The 17249-nt window shown below is 44.6% G+C and overlaps 4 protein-coding genes across 5 annotated transcripts in view; 2 read left to right on the top strand and 2 right to left on the bottom strand.

Annotated features, from left to right (window-relative positions):
- The window catches only part of LOC6589742 (tetraspanin-17), a 28719-nt gene that overhangs the window by 4116 nt on the left and 7354 nt on the right, over positions 1–17249 (bottom strand). The gene's annotated exons all lie outside the window — the stretch shown is intronic.
- Positions 1506–2297, bottom strand: LOC6589738 (sterile alpha motif domain-containing protein 15). Its single transcript, XM_002014200.2, has 2 exons — positions 2018–2297; positions 1506–1961 (listed from the first exon to the last, which is right to left on the bottom strand). Exons 1-2 carry the CDS (start codon positions 2282–2284, stop codon positions 1506–1508), a joined length of 723 nt encoding a protein of 240 aa, XP_002014236.2. The 5' UTR covers positions 2285–2297.
- On the top strand, positions 4062–10410 carry LOC6589739 (homeobox protein H2.0). The gene is made up of 3 exons (XM_002014201.2): positions 4062–4715; positions 9575–10041; positions 10102–10410. Exons 1-3 carry the CDS (start codon positions 4208–4210, stop codon positions 10339–10341), a joined length of 1215 nt encoding a protein of 404 aa, XP_002014237.1. The 5' UTR covers positions 4062–4207; the 3' UTR covers positions 10342–10410.
- Positions 11310–15904, top strand: LOC6589740 (breast cancer anti-estrogen resistance protein 3 homolog). Its single transcript, XM_002014202.2, has 10 exons — positions 11310–11562; positions 11626–11751; positions 11808–11960; positions 12028–12196; positions 13193–13556; positions 13614–13958; positions 14025–14729; positions 14791–15225; positions 15292–15698; positions 15752–15904. Exons 1-10 carry the CDS (start codon positions 11505–11507, stop codon positions 15879–15881), a joined length of 2892 nt encoding a protein of 963 aa, XP_002014238.1. The 5' UTR covers positions 11310–11504; the 3' UTR covers positions 15882–15904.

Genomic DNA, 17249 nt, shown 5'->3' with positions numbered 1-17249 from the left:
ATTCAGAAAAAAACATGTTTTCTGTTTTAACCAGAACTCTAGCTCAGTTTTCCCACACATATATGGTCTTAGTCCGCTCCTGGACTCGGGGTTGTGGTGGTGCGCGTAAATTTCGAGAGCCTCTCCCGCGACTAAAGGTAACCCGAGAGTCTGTGGAGGCTTGGGGAGTGAAATACAAACGAGGTACGCGTCGGATAACGCATGCTGACGATCATCGCTGGATTGTAGTCGTCGTCGTCGTCGTCGTCGTCGTCGTCGTCGTCGTCGTCATCGTCCGGTTGCCTGTGGCTGGGCTGTAGCTGTTGCTGTTGTTATTGCTGGCCTACTGTGGAGCCTAAAGACAGCAACACATTCATAATTTCTTCCGATTTGTATCGTTTTAAACATTTTAAATTGATTAAAATGCGATAAATCATAATCGCCGATGTCTGGCATGAGACCCGAGAACGGGAACGGAACCCATCGTCGAAACCCTCCCGATACTCGGATACTTGGGACCATGTCTGGGTGATGGAACGATTTATGAGCCTTGAACATAATAAAGTGTTAACGGAACGAGTTATTAAGGTAATCTGAATGCGCATAAGTTAATAAAGGCGAAGACGATTTGCATGGGCAGCGTAGCGTAGCTCCAGACCAGCGTCTAAGGTTGCATCTAGGAGGCAATCCCAGGCTGTTTGGGATCCCCGACTCCAGCTCCAGCCCAGTTCAGCGTTCAGGCCGATCGTCGGACACACAAGATGTCGAAAAATATAACATAAAACGACCACACGTACGTCTCCCATGCCGCACAGCAGGACTCCAGGCTCAGGCCAACGAGAAACGAGGAAAAAATATCTGAAACGCCGTGTCTTGTGAGCAGAACAATCAATAAATTTGAACACGTGAGCGGACGCGAATGTGGACGGCACACAACAGGAACGATCGGTCCACACAGCAAAACAGGGCGATAAGTGATCAATGCCCCGTGTCGACTGATTGGGCAGAATCACAAAAACCCCGCGAGTGTTGCTGGCGGTTGGTGTGGGGAAGGGGGGAAATGGAAAGTGAGTGATTTTGGTCTGGGCTAACTCAAAATTATACAAATCATTAAAATATGGGCAGTAAAAGTGGGTTTTTAATAGATGGAACATGAGTATATTAGCAAGGCATTGTTTGAGGACAGAAAAAATAGACAATTTAACATTTATGTGTTCAGTTTTACAAGATATAGTAATGATCTACTTTATGTTCTTAAGTGGATGCTTTCGTGGGTGGTCCCATGCCTGGTGTTTCTTCTAATTAACGCTTCAAGGTAGAAGATCTTATATGTATATTCCCTCTGGGCGCGTCACGCAAAGAGGAATGGATATCAAGCGATTGAGAGGACTACCTGTCTTTCAAAGAGACTTCACTATTATTTCATTTATAAGGTCTTAATATCGTCGATAGTTCAATAAATCTTTAGAATTAGTTATATTTTATAGCCATATCTTCCTATGTGCATATTTCAATCAACTAAAAACCTAATAGCAATCGCCAAAATCAAACCAAGATGTGGTATCCACATCGTCCATGATAATAGGCTCTCTGCGTGCCGTCGACGGTCCGTAGAGATTGTAGCGCCTAGAGTTGGCAAGCACCTCGCGATACCGTCTAATCGGTGCCCGAGCCATATGCAGCTCCATCATATCCCAATCGTTGACGTCCCGGAAGACAGAGCGGATCATGTGCATCCGTCCCAGAAGCTCCGTTTCGCGCAATCCTTCGTAGCTCCTGCCCGTGCGTGCCTTAAAGGTCTTGTAGACCTCACTGTGCTGCTTTGTCTCCGTGGCTGTCTGGAGCTCCTTCCGATAGAGGGCTCGAATGCCACGTCCCAGGTGACGGATGTGCTCAAAGTTACGTACATTTAGAGCCACCAAGGATATGGCATCGAGGTTGAGCAACTTGTGCCCATCGATGTAGTTCTCTTTGAAGGTTTCCTATAAGAAAAGGGATATGCTTTCAGACTGGGACTTCTTCCAGCCTTCCCACTCACTTCGTATTCAGGATACCCAAAGTCGCGCAGCCAATCGGCCACGTCATTGATGCTCCACTTGAACACCTCCGTGCGGCCCTGGGCATCCACGACAGCAGCACAAAGGTTAAAGAGCGAGTCCGGCGTGGCCTTGAATGGCAGGGGTATATCGTCCTTGTCGTAGTCCACATCGGGGAACATATAGCTTGGATAGCGGAAGCTAAACTCCTGCTCCTCCTCATCCTGCTCACAAATGGTCAGGCTCTCCATTGGCGATGGCATCGACATCGAGGACAATGATGGCAACGACAACGACTCCATCCAAGCGGATGGCACGTACTGTTCCCGGCCTAACCCAAATTAAGTTGCCTCGGAACGCTTTGATTGCGGTTTACCCATCGACCAGGAGTGTGCACTCGTACACGGTTCGTGTCTGTTTACTTTGTTTGGTTGCGTTTTGTATGTTTTTCCTTTTCCATTTATTATATTCCCTACACTATGAAGGGTCTTCTGAATGGTCGATGGGTGTGGGGAAGAGTCAACTTTTGATTCGTAAGAGTGGTATGAATATGGGAGTTATCTTGGGTCTCGTTTAAAGTTTTGTATATCCTATGTGATTCATATTTTTGCATACTTCTTAGCATTTATCTGTCTTTATTAACATTCGTCAAAGAGCATTGAAAATGTCACCATTCCCCAACTTTGGCTCCCGTTTTCATTTACATTTTCCCTTTTTGTTCCTATGATTGCATTTGCATATCCGATTTTTCGGGGTCAATTTGTGGACTGGCGGTACTAGGGGGTGATGGGGCACCATTTCTCACCCACTGGGGGTGTGGATTCAACGCTTGAAAGTATGCTAGGTTACGTAGTCACGGGAGCAGTTCCATTAATAACACGATTTCCACTTCGCAATTTTCACATTTTCACTTTATTTTTTATTTCCCAGCGAGGGCGGAGTTCCCGAATGTTTACTTGCGATAATTTAATGGCACACAACACACAAAAGTTTTATGGAGCGTGCAATGCATTCCGACGATTTGTTTATGCTATGTTTTCAGAGGTTTTTACTTTTGGGAATGCGGTTGGATTTATGACCTGCACAAGGAGCAGCCCGGCTCACGGCACACGGCACCCGGCGGCACCGTTACCCACTTTATTAACAACGGAACAAGTCCCAGACATCATGGAGCTCAGGGAGTTCACAGAGATCGCTCAATCCCAGGCCAATTAGGCACGGCGCATTCCTCGTGCGCGCAACAGAGACACCCAGCATCGGATACACGTACATATATGTGGGCTCTGGCTCCGCCCACTGGAACCGATCGATCTTATTGGTCCGCTGCCACCAAGCCATGGCCTCTCCACGAGTTGTGGGCGCAAAGGGAACCGGAATCATCCGAACATCGATATGGTATGGGCATGTGTGCGCTCTGGCACGGATGGGTGTATTGGTGTGGGGGGGGTACGGGAACACATGGAGAAATCGGTAAACAAATCTGAACAGCGATCGAGGAAACAATCTCCGACTGAGCTAATGACACAGCGGCGTGTTTGTATGTAAACAGCCCCCGACTGTATAACCAAGTATCTCATCCATGTGTGGCTACAGTGGTTCAGAAGTGATTGATCCATCCCAGATTGTTTTGGAAATAATGATAGAATATCTTAGATATTGAATATATTCCGAAATGTCTTGGGTGTTAAGATCAAGATTTTAAAAGATATACCATACAAATTGTTGATCTAATTACTGCTTTTGGGTATCTAGAGCCATTTCATAAAGACAAATAGTAAGATACCAAACCGGCATTCTCCCCTGGACATCTTTATTAACCTTTGTTAGATGGAACTCTCTCGTAGGCTGTCACTTTTTGCATTTTTTGTATCTATACCACTGATTGTATACCACTGTAAACACTGCTGGCAGCACACAATCTCAGCGAGATTTACCTAAACGCCAGACAATACCGTGTCGTGTGCGCCAACGGCAATCGATCGCTGGTTGGGTATGCTCCCGGCCGGTTCCATTCAGTTCTGTGTGGGTTGTCTTCTTGTACAAATCGGTTTAAGCGGCTGTGCGCATCGGCCCCTTAGCAAATTTCGCGATCGTTTCGAGCGACGGTGTTTGATCGGTGATCTTCAAGGATCTGTGGCGATCGGTACAAGTGGTTAATCTGTAAGAGTCAAACTGCTATTCAGAATCAAGCAATGTTACTACACGAAAGTGCCGCCAGCATGGAACAGAGTATGCCCGAGAATCTCAGCACTCATGTTTACGGCGAATGTGAAGTGAAGTTGCCTTCGCCAGGCACTCACGATCCCGTGGATAGTGATCGTGATCGGTCGCCTAAGGAGTCCATCCATAGTCCTGAGACAAGTATCTCCAGTCCAACGCCTCCCACCGCCACTAGCACCACCAAAGTGAAACTCAGTTTCAGTGTCGATCGATTGCTGAGCTCTGAGCCAAGCGAATCGCTGACAAACTCTTCATCCTCTTCCTCGAGGTCCTGCTGCGATGGCAGTGTTTTCTCCTGCTGCACATTTCCACACTGTTTCAGTCAAGCGAGTGCAGAGGCTTCCAAGATGGGGCATGTTGCTGTTCCACAAACGACGAGTCATCATTATCCCTATGCGGGATTGGATAAGCTATACCCTAACCTTTATATGGATTACAAATCTGTGCTGAGGCCAACGCCCATTCGAGCTAATGAACATGGTAAGCAGGTTTTTGAAACGGGGATTATAATATGAGAACGATTGTCCCGATCTAAAGCTGAATTGTTCAGAGTTATAGCCGGAGTTAGCCATAGCCAGAGTACTGCATCAGGACGACTTTTAATAGATCTCAAGACCTCTTGTATTATAAGCGTTTTTTCATTTTCCTACCACGGTAAGGAGCTCTATGCTTAGAAATCTAGTTTGAAATCGATCATTAGTTGTACTCAACTTTAAAGCGGCCTAACCCCTTGCTACATTTCATTGATGGATCCTTAAATCCTTAAAAAGCTGAGAAGCTGAAACGACTGTTTAAATGATACTTCCAATCGATGAACAACTAAATTGATCTCTTGAAAAGTATTTCGCTAAAAAATTTACCTCAATAAATTCGATTTTTCACGAAAAGTCACGAATGATCAAAGCTAATCATTCGAACATATCCAATCATATTTCCCGATATGCCAATCACTCGGCATTCCATTCTCGGCAATCTTCAGGATATCATAGAAACATTCAAAAGATCAGATGAGGAAGTTTCCCATTTGCCAATCAAAAGATCTTCAGCTCATTACGCGTACGAGTCCGAGTCCGAGTATACACTGCAATTACCAATGGAATGGCATTACAAAGGAAATCCAAAAGAGAAAACGTAGAAAATGTAAATTCCAGGAAAAGCAACAGGGAAAAAACTTGAAACACCAAGAAACGAAACGGAACGCTGGGCTGGGCCATAAATCGTTTGTTTTTATTGGAATTATTAGTTGATCTGTGGCCATATTGTGCAATATTGCTGGGCCAACTGTTCGGGCTCTTGACGAAAACAATTCGTTTGTTGAAATCCAGCGAAGAACCGGAGAATATCTCGATATATTTCGAGTATTTACGTTACTTCCTGCTGGGGCGTGTATACGGGTACTATCTGGGGACGACGACTTCTCATGGACTGCCTGCCAGGCCATGCACTTTGATCTTGTTTATATGAAAAATAGTGGAAATATACGACGAGTATTTTGTATATTGAACCAAGGGATTTCAAATAGAAATTGTTCATTGTTAGAACAAGCTGCAACCATTTTACACATTTTGTTGGGTTGGGTTCAGTTCTGCCTCAATTTGTTTTATATACAATACTTATCAAGTGGGTGCTAAAGAGCTGAGGACTTTCAATCGATGGGAAACAAAGCTGGGGGCTGCTGAAGGCAGGAAGCATGCCAACATATTGTCGAAGATTGTGAAAGGAAGCCAGCCCATGAGTTGTTTGTATTATAATTTTTATTGAAAACTGCTATATGGTGAGAGAAGAGTATCTTCAGATATGCTCATGGATTCCTTGCACTATATTTTCCGACCCTTTGTCTCACCTCATGCTACATTTAGCCATGATATCATTTTATTTGTATAATTTCTCATTGTACCTTGGAGAAAAGAAATCTTTTGTATTGAAACAAATTAGCGCCACATCGAAATAAATCGAAATCTGCCCACTTCAATGGGGAACATTTATGAAAATTATCATCAATATTAAACGATTTTCAAACACATTCCGCGCCAGGTGAAAATGGAAGGGCAATTAGTAAGGAGAATTAAATTCGACATTTCCTCAATCAACAAACGGCTCGGTTCGGTAAAGAAACAAACGATCGTTGAAAGTGTTTCATCAATCCTGCGGCAACATTAAATAAATTAAATTCAAAAGAACAGAACAGTGCCGAAAATTAACAGCAATTTATGAACAAATTAGGAATCAGACTTTAAAAATAAACTTCAAGCTCCCGGCGAAGAGCGTGAAAAGCGATTGAGGATGGGGATGGGTGGAAAATTTGTTTATTTGCTTGAGCAATTGGCCCGTCATTCATGGGCAGATACAGATAGCTATCCATCTAATTGCCTTCTATAATGAATTGTTCCGCTGCCAAAGAGAATGGGAAGGGGACAGGTAGAGAGGTACAGAGGTACAGAGGTTGGAGATGGAGTAAGAAAAGAACTCTGGCCCGTAAGGTAAGGAGTCGAGATGATCCCAGATAGATGGGGCGCCATTGGGCCCAACTACTGTGACTCAACGGGCCAGGCCCGATGCTGCCGTTTAGGCTAATGACAGCCAATGCCCGACTGATTGAATGAGTGAATGACTAACTGAATGATGGCATAACTGAAGCTATGCCATGCGGTATTTTTAGGGGCCAAGCCAGAGGCCAACTATTTACACAGCCACCCACTGTGGTGGAGCTATTGGCCAGGCCCAGGAGGAGGCTACCTGCGGAGTCCAACCTGCTCGCTCCAACTCTTCCTCCCTGCGGATTCATTTCTTGATGGATTGATCGCATCGCATCGCACATCATAAAAACTTTGGGGCCAGGCAAGAGATCTCCTTGGGATATCTTCTCGATTCTTTGACTATTTGTTGCTGTTTGCCTGCCTCGCCTGGTGTTGAGTAGTTTGTTTGATTGTTTTTACTTGGTTTTTGGTGCTGGCGATCGATCGATCGATCGATTCAGCATCGATGCTGTGAGCCGAAAACGTTTGTCTGTTATGGAAATGCTGTCTGAGCGATAATCTGGCGCCGTTTGCCTAATTAATTTACAATTTATATGTTAATCCAATTGCTGGGCTGCATCTTCATGGAGTTTCAGCGATCACTGATCATCAATGGACATGAGAGAGAGAGATAGGGGAATTGATAGTTGTGGTATCAAAGAGATTATGGAAAAGAGTTCCCAGCAGCAGGGGAGGGATTGCTTTTAATGATAGGGATTAACTAGATTTCGATTGCTTTACAGTGTCCAATATATTGAATGATGGAGTGATCTGAATTCGTACGATTGTGAGACGATTATTAATGATATTTTCTGTATGAGATCTATTTTTTTTGGCTGTCACAATATGATATAAATTTCGATCCCTTGGAAATTGCTTATTATCATTACCATAACGAATATTCATCGTCTGATTCTTGATTTACATGCTAAATATAATCAGATCTGTGATCACCATATGAATATGCCAATGATTTTGATCAAAAGATAACTCATTTTTTCACATTTTCAAACGCTTTATACAAGTATACATATATTTACATTGGGAAATATAATTTCCAAGGAAACCTCTCTCGCTTTGGCATTATTATTATAAGGAAAATATATGTAAATTTAAATAGATTTGATGGCTGACACAGCCTCCATTTTATCTTGACCTTGCATTCCTAATTCCTAATACTAATTTACATTGTGAGGGGGACTCATAAAGTAATCACTTAACCTGCTCGGCAGTTGATGGATACTCGCCTGTACATCCCCGTGCACATGGCCCACCAAGGAATGGTATTTTCGGTCAGTGTCGAAAAGTCCATTCGCAGTTTACCCCGAAAAAAGAGAGCAGAGCACAGCACTGACAAACAAAATATTCGCCAAGCCATAAATATGGAATACCCCGGCAAATGGCAGGTCAAATAAATCGGTAGAAATGGAAATGCGGCCCATAAATTCAACACGGCACACAAACAGTGGAGATCCTCCGGGGGCGAATGCATCCGCATCCATGCAGGGAGCAAGTGCCTGGGGGTACTGGACTGATTTAGCATCTCGCCTCGGAATTATCACAACTCATTAAGATATTTACCATGGGTCCGTGGGGAATGGGGCGCCCGATATTTACAAATGTATCTGAAATTCGGCAATTAAAGAGCTTGCGCTGTGCCAAGGCAGCCCCCGAAGGAGAGAGGACAAGGTGTTGAAAATCGATGGGAACTCATTATAACAAACCGCCGACGGGTGACACAAACCAAATGCCAAAAGGCTAATTAACGCAGATGCAGATGCCCATGCAGGCGGCAATACAGCATGCAGATACAATTGTATCTACAAGTGCAGCAGGAGCGCGTTTCCGCTGCAATGTAAATAGCCGCGAACACCACACACCACACGCCTCGAGTGTTTTTCCAGAGTAAATAAAATGGCTCGCCATGAAAACAATTAGACGCATGCCGCGAGAGCACACAAACAAAGCAAAATCCGAGTCCTCTTCCACTAAAGTTTATGAAAAACCCAATAAAAAGATGCATAAACTAGTTTAGGCGCTGCCACAAAAAAAAAGCCCCAAAGGAATGGAATAAGAATCTCATGGATATTTAAAAAACATTTAAACGAACCAAAAAGCATTTCGGTGTGGCGGCCTCCACACACATCTCTCGTGTGCCCCATGTCGTGTTCGATTACCCCAAATAATTCTCGCTCTTCTCGAAAGATAATTGTTGTTCTTCTGAATCTGAATCTCGTTTCGTTTCAGGATAAACAAATTGTTCACCCCGCCTCAATGCCCCAATGATTATTTCCAATTAAGTGAAAATTTTATTATAAACAAACTCATTTAAATATTTTCAACGTGCGTTTTCATTGAACAAAATAATTTACTCAGACAACAATTTGAATTTCATATTTTGCAAGCCAAGCGGCATAATATTATCTTTTGTGCGGTGTGGGGAAAAGTGTTTTTCCTGGATACGGAAATGCGTAAATTTTGGGTTTCAGCTAAAAAATACTAATATATATTGTTTCCCCCGGATATGGTCTATAATTAATGATGGGAGGATGTAGCGTTCGAGTAGGGGCGAGGCTGGGTTTGAAAAATAAATAGAATTGAGTGAAATATGCTATAGAAAATATGGAAGAAAAGTTATGGCAAATAACTGAAGGGAAATGAAGGAATTGAAGTATGAGTTCACTGTAGGATGGGTATTGTAGAGGATATTGCCTTTAGATGATCATCAATAGCCGTAGAGATCTAGCCTTGATCCATCTTATTTCTCTGTCCAGTCCTGGAGAGCTATGGACACTAATCATAGTCTCTTTCCCCTTCTTCCAGCCACCACATATCCCACTCTGGCAACAAACGCTCTTCTGCGCTTCCATCAGCAGCACCACCACCACCAACAGCAACAACAGCCACAGCACCATCAGCCCCACTTTCATCAGCAGAAACCTGCCACCAATACATCTTCAACAGCTGCGGCACTGTTGGCGCCTCTTCATGGCCTCAAATCCCTGCAGTTGACGCAGCAGCAGCGATTTCTGGGCAAGTCACAACAGCAGCTACTGGACAACATTCCCACATCGCAGGCGGGTGGCACATTACAAAATGGCAGCCAAAATGGGGGCGGCAACAGCAACAGTGGCAACAACAGCAATGGGAAACGGAAACGCTCCTGGTCACGGGCTGTCTTTACGAATCTCCAGCGAAAGGGACTGGAAATACAGTTCCAGCAACAGAAGTACATCACAAAGCCAGATCGACGCAAGCTGGCGGCACGCTTGAATCTGACAGATGCGCAGGTGGGTTCAAAGATAGCGAAACTGAAAGAGATCGTATATTAATATATATGCCCTGGATAGGTCAAAGTATGGTTCCAGAATCGCCGCATGAAATGGCGGCATACACGAGAGAATCTAAAAAGTGGTCAGGAGAAGCAGCCTCATCCGCAGCCCCCGAATGCGGCTGCCTCAAAGCCATCTACCATCACAGGTACAGGCAATCATCCGCAGGAGCATATCGAGTATAGCTCCGATAGCTGCTCCAGTGTGGAGCTCAGCGAACAGGGCGACGATGATATAGAAATCGATGTCGTGGAATAGCTCCTAATTCTACATTCATATGTATGTACATGCATGTAGCATGTCGCCAGCTTCTTACTTGTGTAAAATACTATGTCAAGTAAACGTAGTTCTTGATTTTTGAAAATTAAGCCATGTAGAAATATATAAAAATGTGAATTTAAATTATTAAAAAATATAATTTATTTTAAATTAATTAATTTATGATATTTAAAATATTTATATAATGTTTAACTATGAAATAAATGTTAAAGTGCTTTAAAGTACAGACGCACAGCTAGAATTGCTTGGGTAAATATGGGGATCTATCTGTTTATTTATTTGAATAGAGCGACAAGACAAAAGTTTTACCCTCTCATCATAATCCAATGATAATACGAGAATAATACGCAATGCCATATGCCACACACAAGACAACAGCAACAGCTACAAAAACAGAAAATTTAATTAAGGGAATACCGCTGCGATCAGCAGAATATGAGACGGGGCGACACACGATGAGACCTCTAATCAAGAGAACGATAAAACCGATACGAACTGAATGAAAGCCCCGCGATCGGCAGTTGGTCAAGCGCGGGGCGAGGGCACAGAGATGGGGAGAGGAGCGTGTCTCGGAGAGCAGTAATTAGACAAACAGTGAGAGTAAATTGTGGATGCACGACATTGAAATATTACTCATACTCAAAGTTTATGGTTTTTATGATTCACTTCAAGAGAGTAGTGCGATTCGGAGGTGGAGTTTGTCGATCTCATTAAGTTCTCAATATATCTATTTATACGATGAAGGGAGGATAGTTGGTCCGTTAATATAATTGGTGATACTAAAACTTTCCTGGTTTTCTAAGTTAGTCATTTAGAACAAGAAAGAATCCTTAATCTTACAAGGACTCCAAAGCGTAACATTCAGGGCTTCAGATTCGAAAAGTATATTCTTAAGCGAAGTAATGTATATAAAGTAGTATAAAAAGAACATTCACTCATCGGTTTAAGTAAGGAGGGTACTTCCATTCAGTTTTTTTCTCATATGATATGCTGTGGCTTCGCTCACGTTCAGTTCTCTGACGCAAAGCGCAGCGAGCGGTTGAATTTCAGCTTGTGCTTTGAGTCTTGTGGCCATGTGACGGCTTAATTAAACAATTTAAATAGAATTTTTATATCATACGGGGTATTACAAAAGCCACAACATGGGCAATGTGCAGCCACGTCCATTTGAGACTCGGAATGTGGCAAGCCGGCGCAGTAGTAAGTGACACAATCAACGGCACCCCTTTCGGAACTTTATGATCTTCTGAAACTCTTTAAAAGGCATCCTTTGGAACTTTCGGTACTCGAATGCAGCACGCCGGCGAGAGGATCTCGCAGTGATAGTCCACAACTCCAGGATGAGCATAGTCGAGTGGTTGGATCTCTTGGAGCTGCAGCAGTACGAAGGTTTGGCTGTCTCTGACCTGCCCCAAACACCATTTTCATTGATCCTTGCTCTTCAGGTAACTTGCAGGCCTACAGCACTGTGGAAGATGTCGTGGACATCACGGATAAGGAGCTGAAACGCTGCGGCATTCGCAGTGCCCATCGCCAGATGATGATCAACAGTCTGTTGGGTGTGCGGGCCAAACGACGGCAATCCATGAACTTGGAGGGTAAGTCCCCATAATAGTTCTTTAAAGACAGATGATATTATAGCTATGCGCCTTTTCTTTCCAAAAGCAAGCAGTGCGCCTCGCCCAGTGCTGCGCCGTAAGAATTCCTGTCCATTGGTTTATCTGGAGGAGAGTTCCATCGATATCTCAGGAAGTGGCGATAGCGGACGGGGCCTGATTATCACCAAAAGTGGCAAGGTTCTCAAGCAACTGACTTTTGATGACACAAATACTATGTGAGTGAGGGGAAATATGGTTTATATATATATAAAATACCTAAATTTGGCTAGCTTATCTACCTTCTTTAATGCGCTTCCAAAACAAATATCCTCGATGCATTTCAAACTCAAATATCTTCCACAAAATGATGCGTTATCCCACTCGTACCATCCACCCTGCCCTGCTGAACCCGCATTTCCCCTTTTTGCGAGAGGAGACCGCTGTGAATCCACGCGTATATTTCAATAACAAAAACTCTGCGCATGCTCCAAGAATTTCCCATATAAAAAAGACCAAACTTTCTTGAAGCGGCAAACTCCTGTCTTAAAACAAAACCCAAAACAAACCGAAACAACCCTCGCAAGGACATCCGAGTCCGAACCCGAACCCGACCCGTGTGCGAGAAGGGGAGGACACATGGCCGTAACATTTTCAGAGCAAATTCAAACGGCGCAGAGTTCGGACGATTACGACGGTTAAGAGATACGCGAAAATATAGAAATAAGTGTTTTTTTGTTGGGCAGATGATGAGTCTGTGATGAAAAGTTTCGGACATTCTTGAATGGTTGAAAAGTCCTTAAAAGTTCTAAACTTTTAGAAAACGTCTGCATTACAGCAGAACAAATAGTTTGGGGCGTGTCCCATTCCAACATTTGATTTGATTAGAAAGCTTTATAGCAAAATGGGCGTAGCAGGTGAGTGATAAGAAATAAAGTGGTAGATATTTGAAAAATGAAAAGCAGTTCCGATCAAAAATGCAGATTTCGTATGGATAACTCAGGAAAATAAGTAGAAAAGCCACCGGCGTACAACAGTTTTACTACAATTCGATTTGTATTTTTTTTGCACTTGAACTTCAGACAAAAAGTTGTACATATACCAAGGACCAAAAAATCCTTGTGCGAGCAAATTTCCCTTGAGTGCCGCACATGGGGGGAATGGCCGTTGGCAGTCAGAAATTACCCAAAATAAGGGAAATTCACTCGCTCTCTCACACACTCCTGCATTTTCAGCTACGAGGAACTGAGACCGCGCTCCAAGTGCAACAGTCCGCATTGGTCCGCCGCCAACATTGACAGCGAGATGGAGCACAATAGTGGCAGCAATGCCTCCACACCGATTGCCGTCAACTCGCCGAACCCCAATGAGCAACAGGAGGCCATAGCCCTGAAGAAGGCCCTCGAGTGGGAGCTGAGCTTGGATGCCAGGGAGCTGCGATCCCATGCGTGGTACCACGGTCCGCTACCCCGACAAAGGGCCGAGGAGATTGTCCAACGCGAGGGCGACTTTCTGGTTAGGGACTGTGCCTCCCAGCCGGATAACTATGTCCTCAGTTGTCGCAGCAAACTGGCGGTGCTACACTTTGTGCTAAATAAGGTGGGTTCTAAGAAATTCACGAAAATATCCCTCTAACTCTGTTCCTAACTGTTTCAGTTGGTCCTTCAACCAGAGACCGTGTACGAGCGTGTTCAGTATCAATTTGAGGAGGATGCCTTTGACACGGTACCCGATCTAATCACCTTCTATGTGGGCTCTGGCAAACCTATCTCCGCCGCCTCAGGAGCTCTCATTCAGTATCCTTGCAACAGGAGGTATCCACTCTCCTTCTATGGCCACAAGATTGTGGGTAATCAACTGCACAGCCAAATGCTAGCCGGTCTACGGGGATTGAGTCCTCTGAACTCCCCAATGGGCAGCAATGGAACAGGACTGGGAAATGGTGGTTCTGCAGTCTTTCGCTTTGATCCCCAGCAACAGCAGCAGCACCAGCAGCAGTCAGTGCCACAGCAACAGCAGCAGCAGCAGCAGTCGGTACCACAGCAACATCAACAGCAACAGCAACAGCAAACAGTGGCGTCTCCGGGTAGTCCACACTGCTCGCCACCACGAGCACGACGCGAAGTTCCTCCGCCACCGCGGCTGCCCTGCAAGAAGCAGCAGCGCTCCCAGAGCCTGACTCCCGCACAGGCCATGGTCGTGAGCAACATCAACAAGCTGCAGGAGCAGCACCAGCAACAGCTGCAGCTCCAGGAGGCTGCCAATGGCAACAGCAATGGAAATGGAAATGCAAATGGAAATGGCAATGGGATGGCCCGATTCCAGACTATAGCCAGATGCAATCCCACCAGCGATCTGCAGCAGCATTTGGAGAACAAATTTACCACCCACTCGCTGCCAAGGCCGAGTACTTCAGCAGCCCAGGCACTGCGTCAGCAGGCAGCGGCTAGGATGTCGAGTTTGGCCAGAAACTGCAGCCTGGACACACCGTCGGATTCCAGTCGGCCACCCAGTCCGCCGCCCAAGCCGCGCAAGGAACCCATGGCCGCAGTGTTAGCATACCAGGCAAGTGGCTCCGATTCGGGCAATGGATCGGGCGACTCTGCTCTGGGGGATGGCAGCGAGGTGAGCATACAGCGTGGAGTGATCATCAAGAATCCAAGATTCATGAGCAACTCCGTGTCCAATGGAACGCTGAAGAGCTTCACCGAATTCGATGCTATGGCGGCAGAGGAGAATCTCTTCACATTGGCCATTGAGGAGGTGCGAGTGGTGAGTGCTTTATTTAGCTAATCCCACAAAAAGTAATCCTCATGCAATCCTCCTCTTTCAGGGAAGCAAATTTGACTTTGAGAACTTCAGTACACTGCTGCTGCCGTCAGTCGAGAACAAACCGCTGGATGGGGATGCCCTGAACACCTTCAAGATGATGCTCTTGGAAACGGGTCCCAAGCTGCTGGCGGAGCACATAACCCGCATTGATATCGGTCTGTTTCTGGAGGAACCCGACGATGAGGTGGATTACTTTTTGAGCTGTTCGGGACTGGAGCTGCTGACACTGCCGCATGGCAAGCTCTTCAGGGAGGATATCATTGAGCGGACGCAGTGCATCAAGTTGATGGTGGCCGTGACCATTCTCACCTGCCAGACAGATCTGGATCGGGCACAGCTGCTCAGCAAGTGGATACAGATTGCAGTGGAGACGAAGACGGCATTGGGGAACCTATTTGGATTCTGTGCCATTATGTTGGGACTAAGCATGCCACAGGTGGGTCCTCTAGAGATTATAAAATAGAAGCGTGTCCAACGATAAACACTTGTACTTCTTTTGTAGATCCAAAAACTCGATCAGGCCTGGCACATTCTACGGCAAAAATACACGGACAGCGCCTTTACCTTTGAGGCCAAGCTGCGCCCCACTTTGAGCAGCATGAACGAGGCCTCCAATCCGCAGGCCCCAAACACCACAGTTCCCCATGTCCTGCTCTATGCTCTGCTCATCGATCGTCCGGTTATGGACATCATCAACCATTCGAATATGGACGATCGTCCGGCTCTATATCACACCTGCATTGCTCCCTGGGAATCGAAGGCGGATGACTTTGGCATGTCCATCAATTTCCAACATTTGGATGCCTCGCGTGGCTTCCTCAAGAGCCTGGATCTGTACCGGAAGAATGCCAAAATGATGCTCGAAGATGCCAGCACTAGGCTGGATGAGCTCTTATCGGATGCTTTTCGGTGGGTTCTACATACATCTTCTATAAGGTTTTCTCTAACTTTCGATATTTCAGAACTGAATTCCATGTGAAATTCCTTTGGGGAAGTTGTGGGGCCACGGCCAAGCCCGAGGATCGTCATGGAAAGCTGGAAAAGGTGCTAACACTAATGGCCGACAAGTTCTGCATGATGGCCGAGAAGTAAAATAAAATTAAACAACGCAACGATATGATATGGACTCTAGTTTCTAGTTGATAATACAATTACTTACTATAATCAAAAGATCGTCATCCCACACTTCCAGCTCTACAGCTCTTTATCATACAATACACCTATCTATCGATCTATCTATCGATCAATCAATCAATCTACTATCTATCTATCTCCAATTGACTCCAGACCCTCCGCAAATTTGAATTTCGTGCTGTCTCTACCTCAGCCCTGGGTATATCTGTATTTATAATTTTAGCAGAAACACACAGAAGCACTTTATGTTACAGTTCAAATATTTATTAATCCTTAGTTAAGCCAAAAAACTCTAGATATACGACGACGGGAAGAGAGGGTGGAATCAAAATAGAAACCTACTATATACGATATTTATTAGCAACTCTCTCCAAGAGGGCAAAAATCTTCTACTCTGAACACACTACCAAAGTCTAGTACTTACTTTATATTCAACTAAATAACTTAATAAACTATAAAGCGGACAATATACATTAATCAAAGCCATCATGTATACACTCTCACACACACATAACAACGGTATATATGTAGGCATATACCCCCCCCACTAAGAATGCATAGCTTTTGCAAATTTTGATAAGTGATAGTGCAGGAAATATAATGGAAATACAGAAAAATATTATAAAACTCTCAAGCGAATAATCAGTATCGGTTGTCGGAGTGCCTTGAACTTAATTTTTCAGCATGGAGTTGTTTGGCAATGGAATGAAAGAATATAATGTTACACTTTAAAAAAGATTTGAAACGGAATCGATTATGGAACTTTTAATTCGAGCTCGTATTGAATTGGAGATATGATCTACTATATAAGAAAACTGTTTGAAGATATAGTTCCATAAACTTATAATCGTTTTGGACAGGGGAACGAGGGGGAACGTTGTGAGTTGCTGCGGACACCGCAACTCTACAGTTATACCCGATACTAAGTCAGTATGGCTCTCCTCCGGCAGACGCCGCGAATATTAAACGACACGACAAAGAGTGCGTGCGAGAGAGACAGAAAATCAGTCTGAGCGTGACGTCGGTCGCTGCGTAGCCACTGAAAATTGATTTGTTCCTTTTGGCTATAAAAATGATCTGATCTGATTCAGCAATCTATGGTCATTATCTATGATTCTGCTTTGTGGGGGCGGTATGTAGCAGTGACATATCACAGAAGTCTGGATCCAAAACATCGTTGCTCTAGCTCCTATAGTCTTTGCGCATTAGGCGCTGAAGGGGACGGACAGACGGACGGACGGACAGACGGACAGACAGACATGGCTCAATCGACTCGGCTATTGATGCTGATCAAGAATATATATACTTTATGGGGTCGGAAACGAT

This window comes from Drosophila persimilis, unplaced genomic scaffold, assembly GCF_003286085.1.
Source record: "Drosophila persimilis strain 14011-0111.01,24,50 unplaced genomic scaffold, DperRS2 tig00000191-arrow-pilon, whole genome shotgun sequence".
NCBI classification, from domain to species: domain Eukaryota; kingdom Metazoa; phylum Arthropoda; class Insecta; order Diptera; family Drosophilidae; genus Drosophila; species Drosophila persimilis.
This window is presented reverse-complemented; position numbering and strand designations above follow the sequence as displayed.

Bases quoted from the DNA above. Each gene is read 5' to 3' on its own strand.
- LOC6589740 (XM_002014202.2), top strand. From the start codon at position 11,505: ATGGGCAATGTGCAGCCACGTCCATTTGAGACTCGGAATGTGGCAAGC. The intron at 11,961-12,027 runs GTAAGTCCCCAT...TCTTTCCAAAAG, and splicing joins GCAATCCATGAACTTGGAGG to CAAGCAGTGCGCCTCGCCCA. The intron at 13,959-14,024 runs GTGCCACAGCAA...CAACAGCAACAG, and splicing joins AGCAGCACCAGCAGCAGTCA to CAAACAGTGGCGTCTCCGGG.
- LOC6589738 (XM_002014200.2), bottom strand. From the start codon at position 2,284: ATGTCGATGCCATCGCCAATGGAGAGCCTGACCATTTGTGAGCAGGAT. The intron at 1,962-2,017 runs GTGAGTGGGAAG...CTTTTCTTATAG, and splicing joins TTGGGTATCCTGAATACGAA to GAAACCTTCAAAGAGAACTA.
- LOC6589739 (XM_002014201.2), top strand. From the start codon at position 4,208: ATGTTACTACACGAAAGTGCCGCCAGCATGGAACAGAGTATGCCCGAG. The intron at 4,716-9,574 runs GTAAGCAGGTTT...CCCTTCTTCCAG, and splicing joins CATTCGAGCTAATGAACATG to CCACCACATATCCCACTCTG. The intron at 10,042-10,101 runs GTGGGTTCAAAG...TGCCCTGGATAG, and splicing joins TGAATCTGACAGATGCGCAG to GTCAAAGTATGGTTCCAGAA.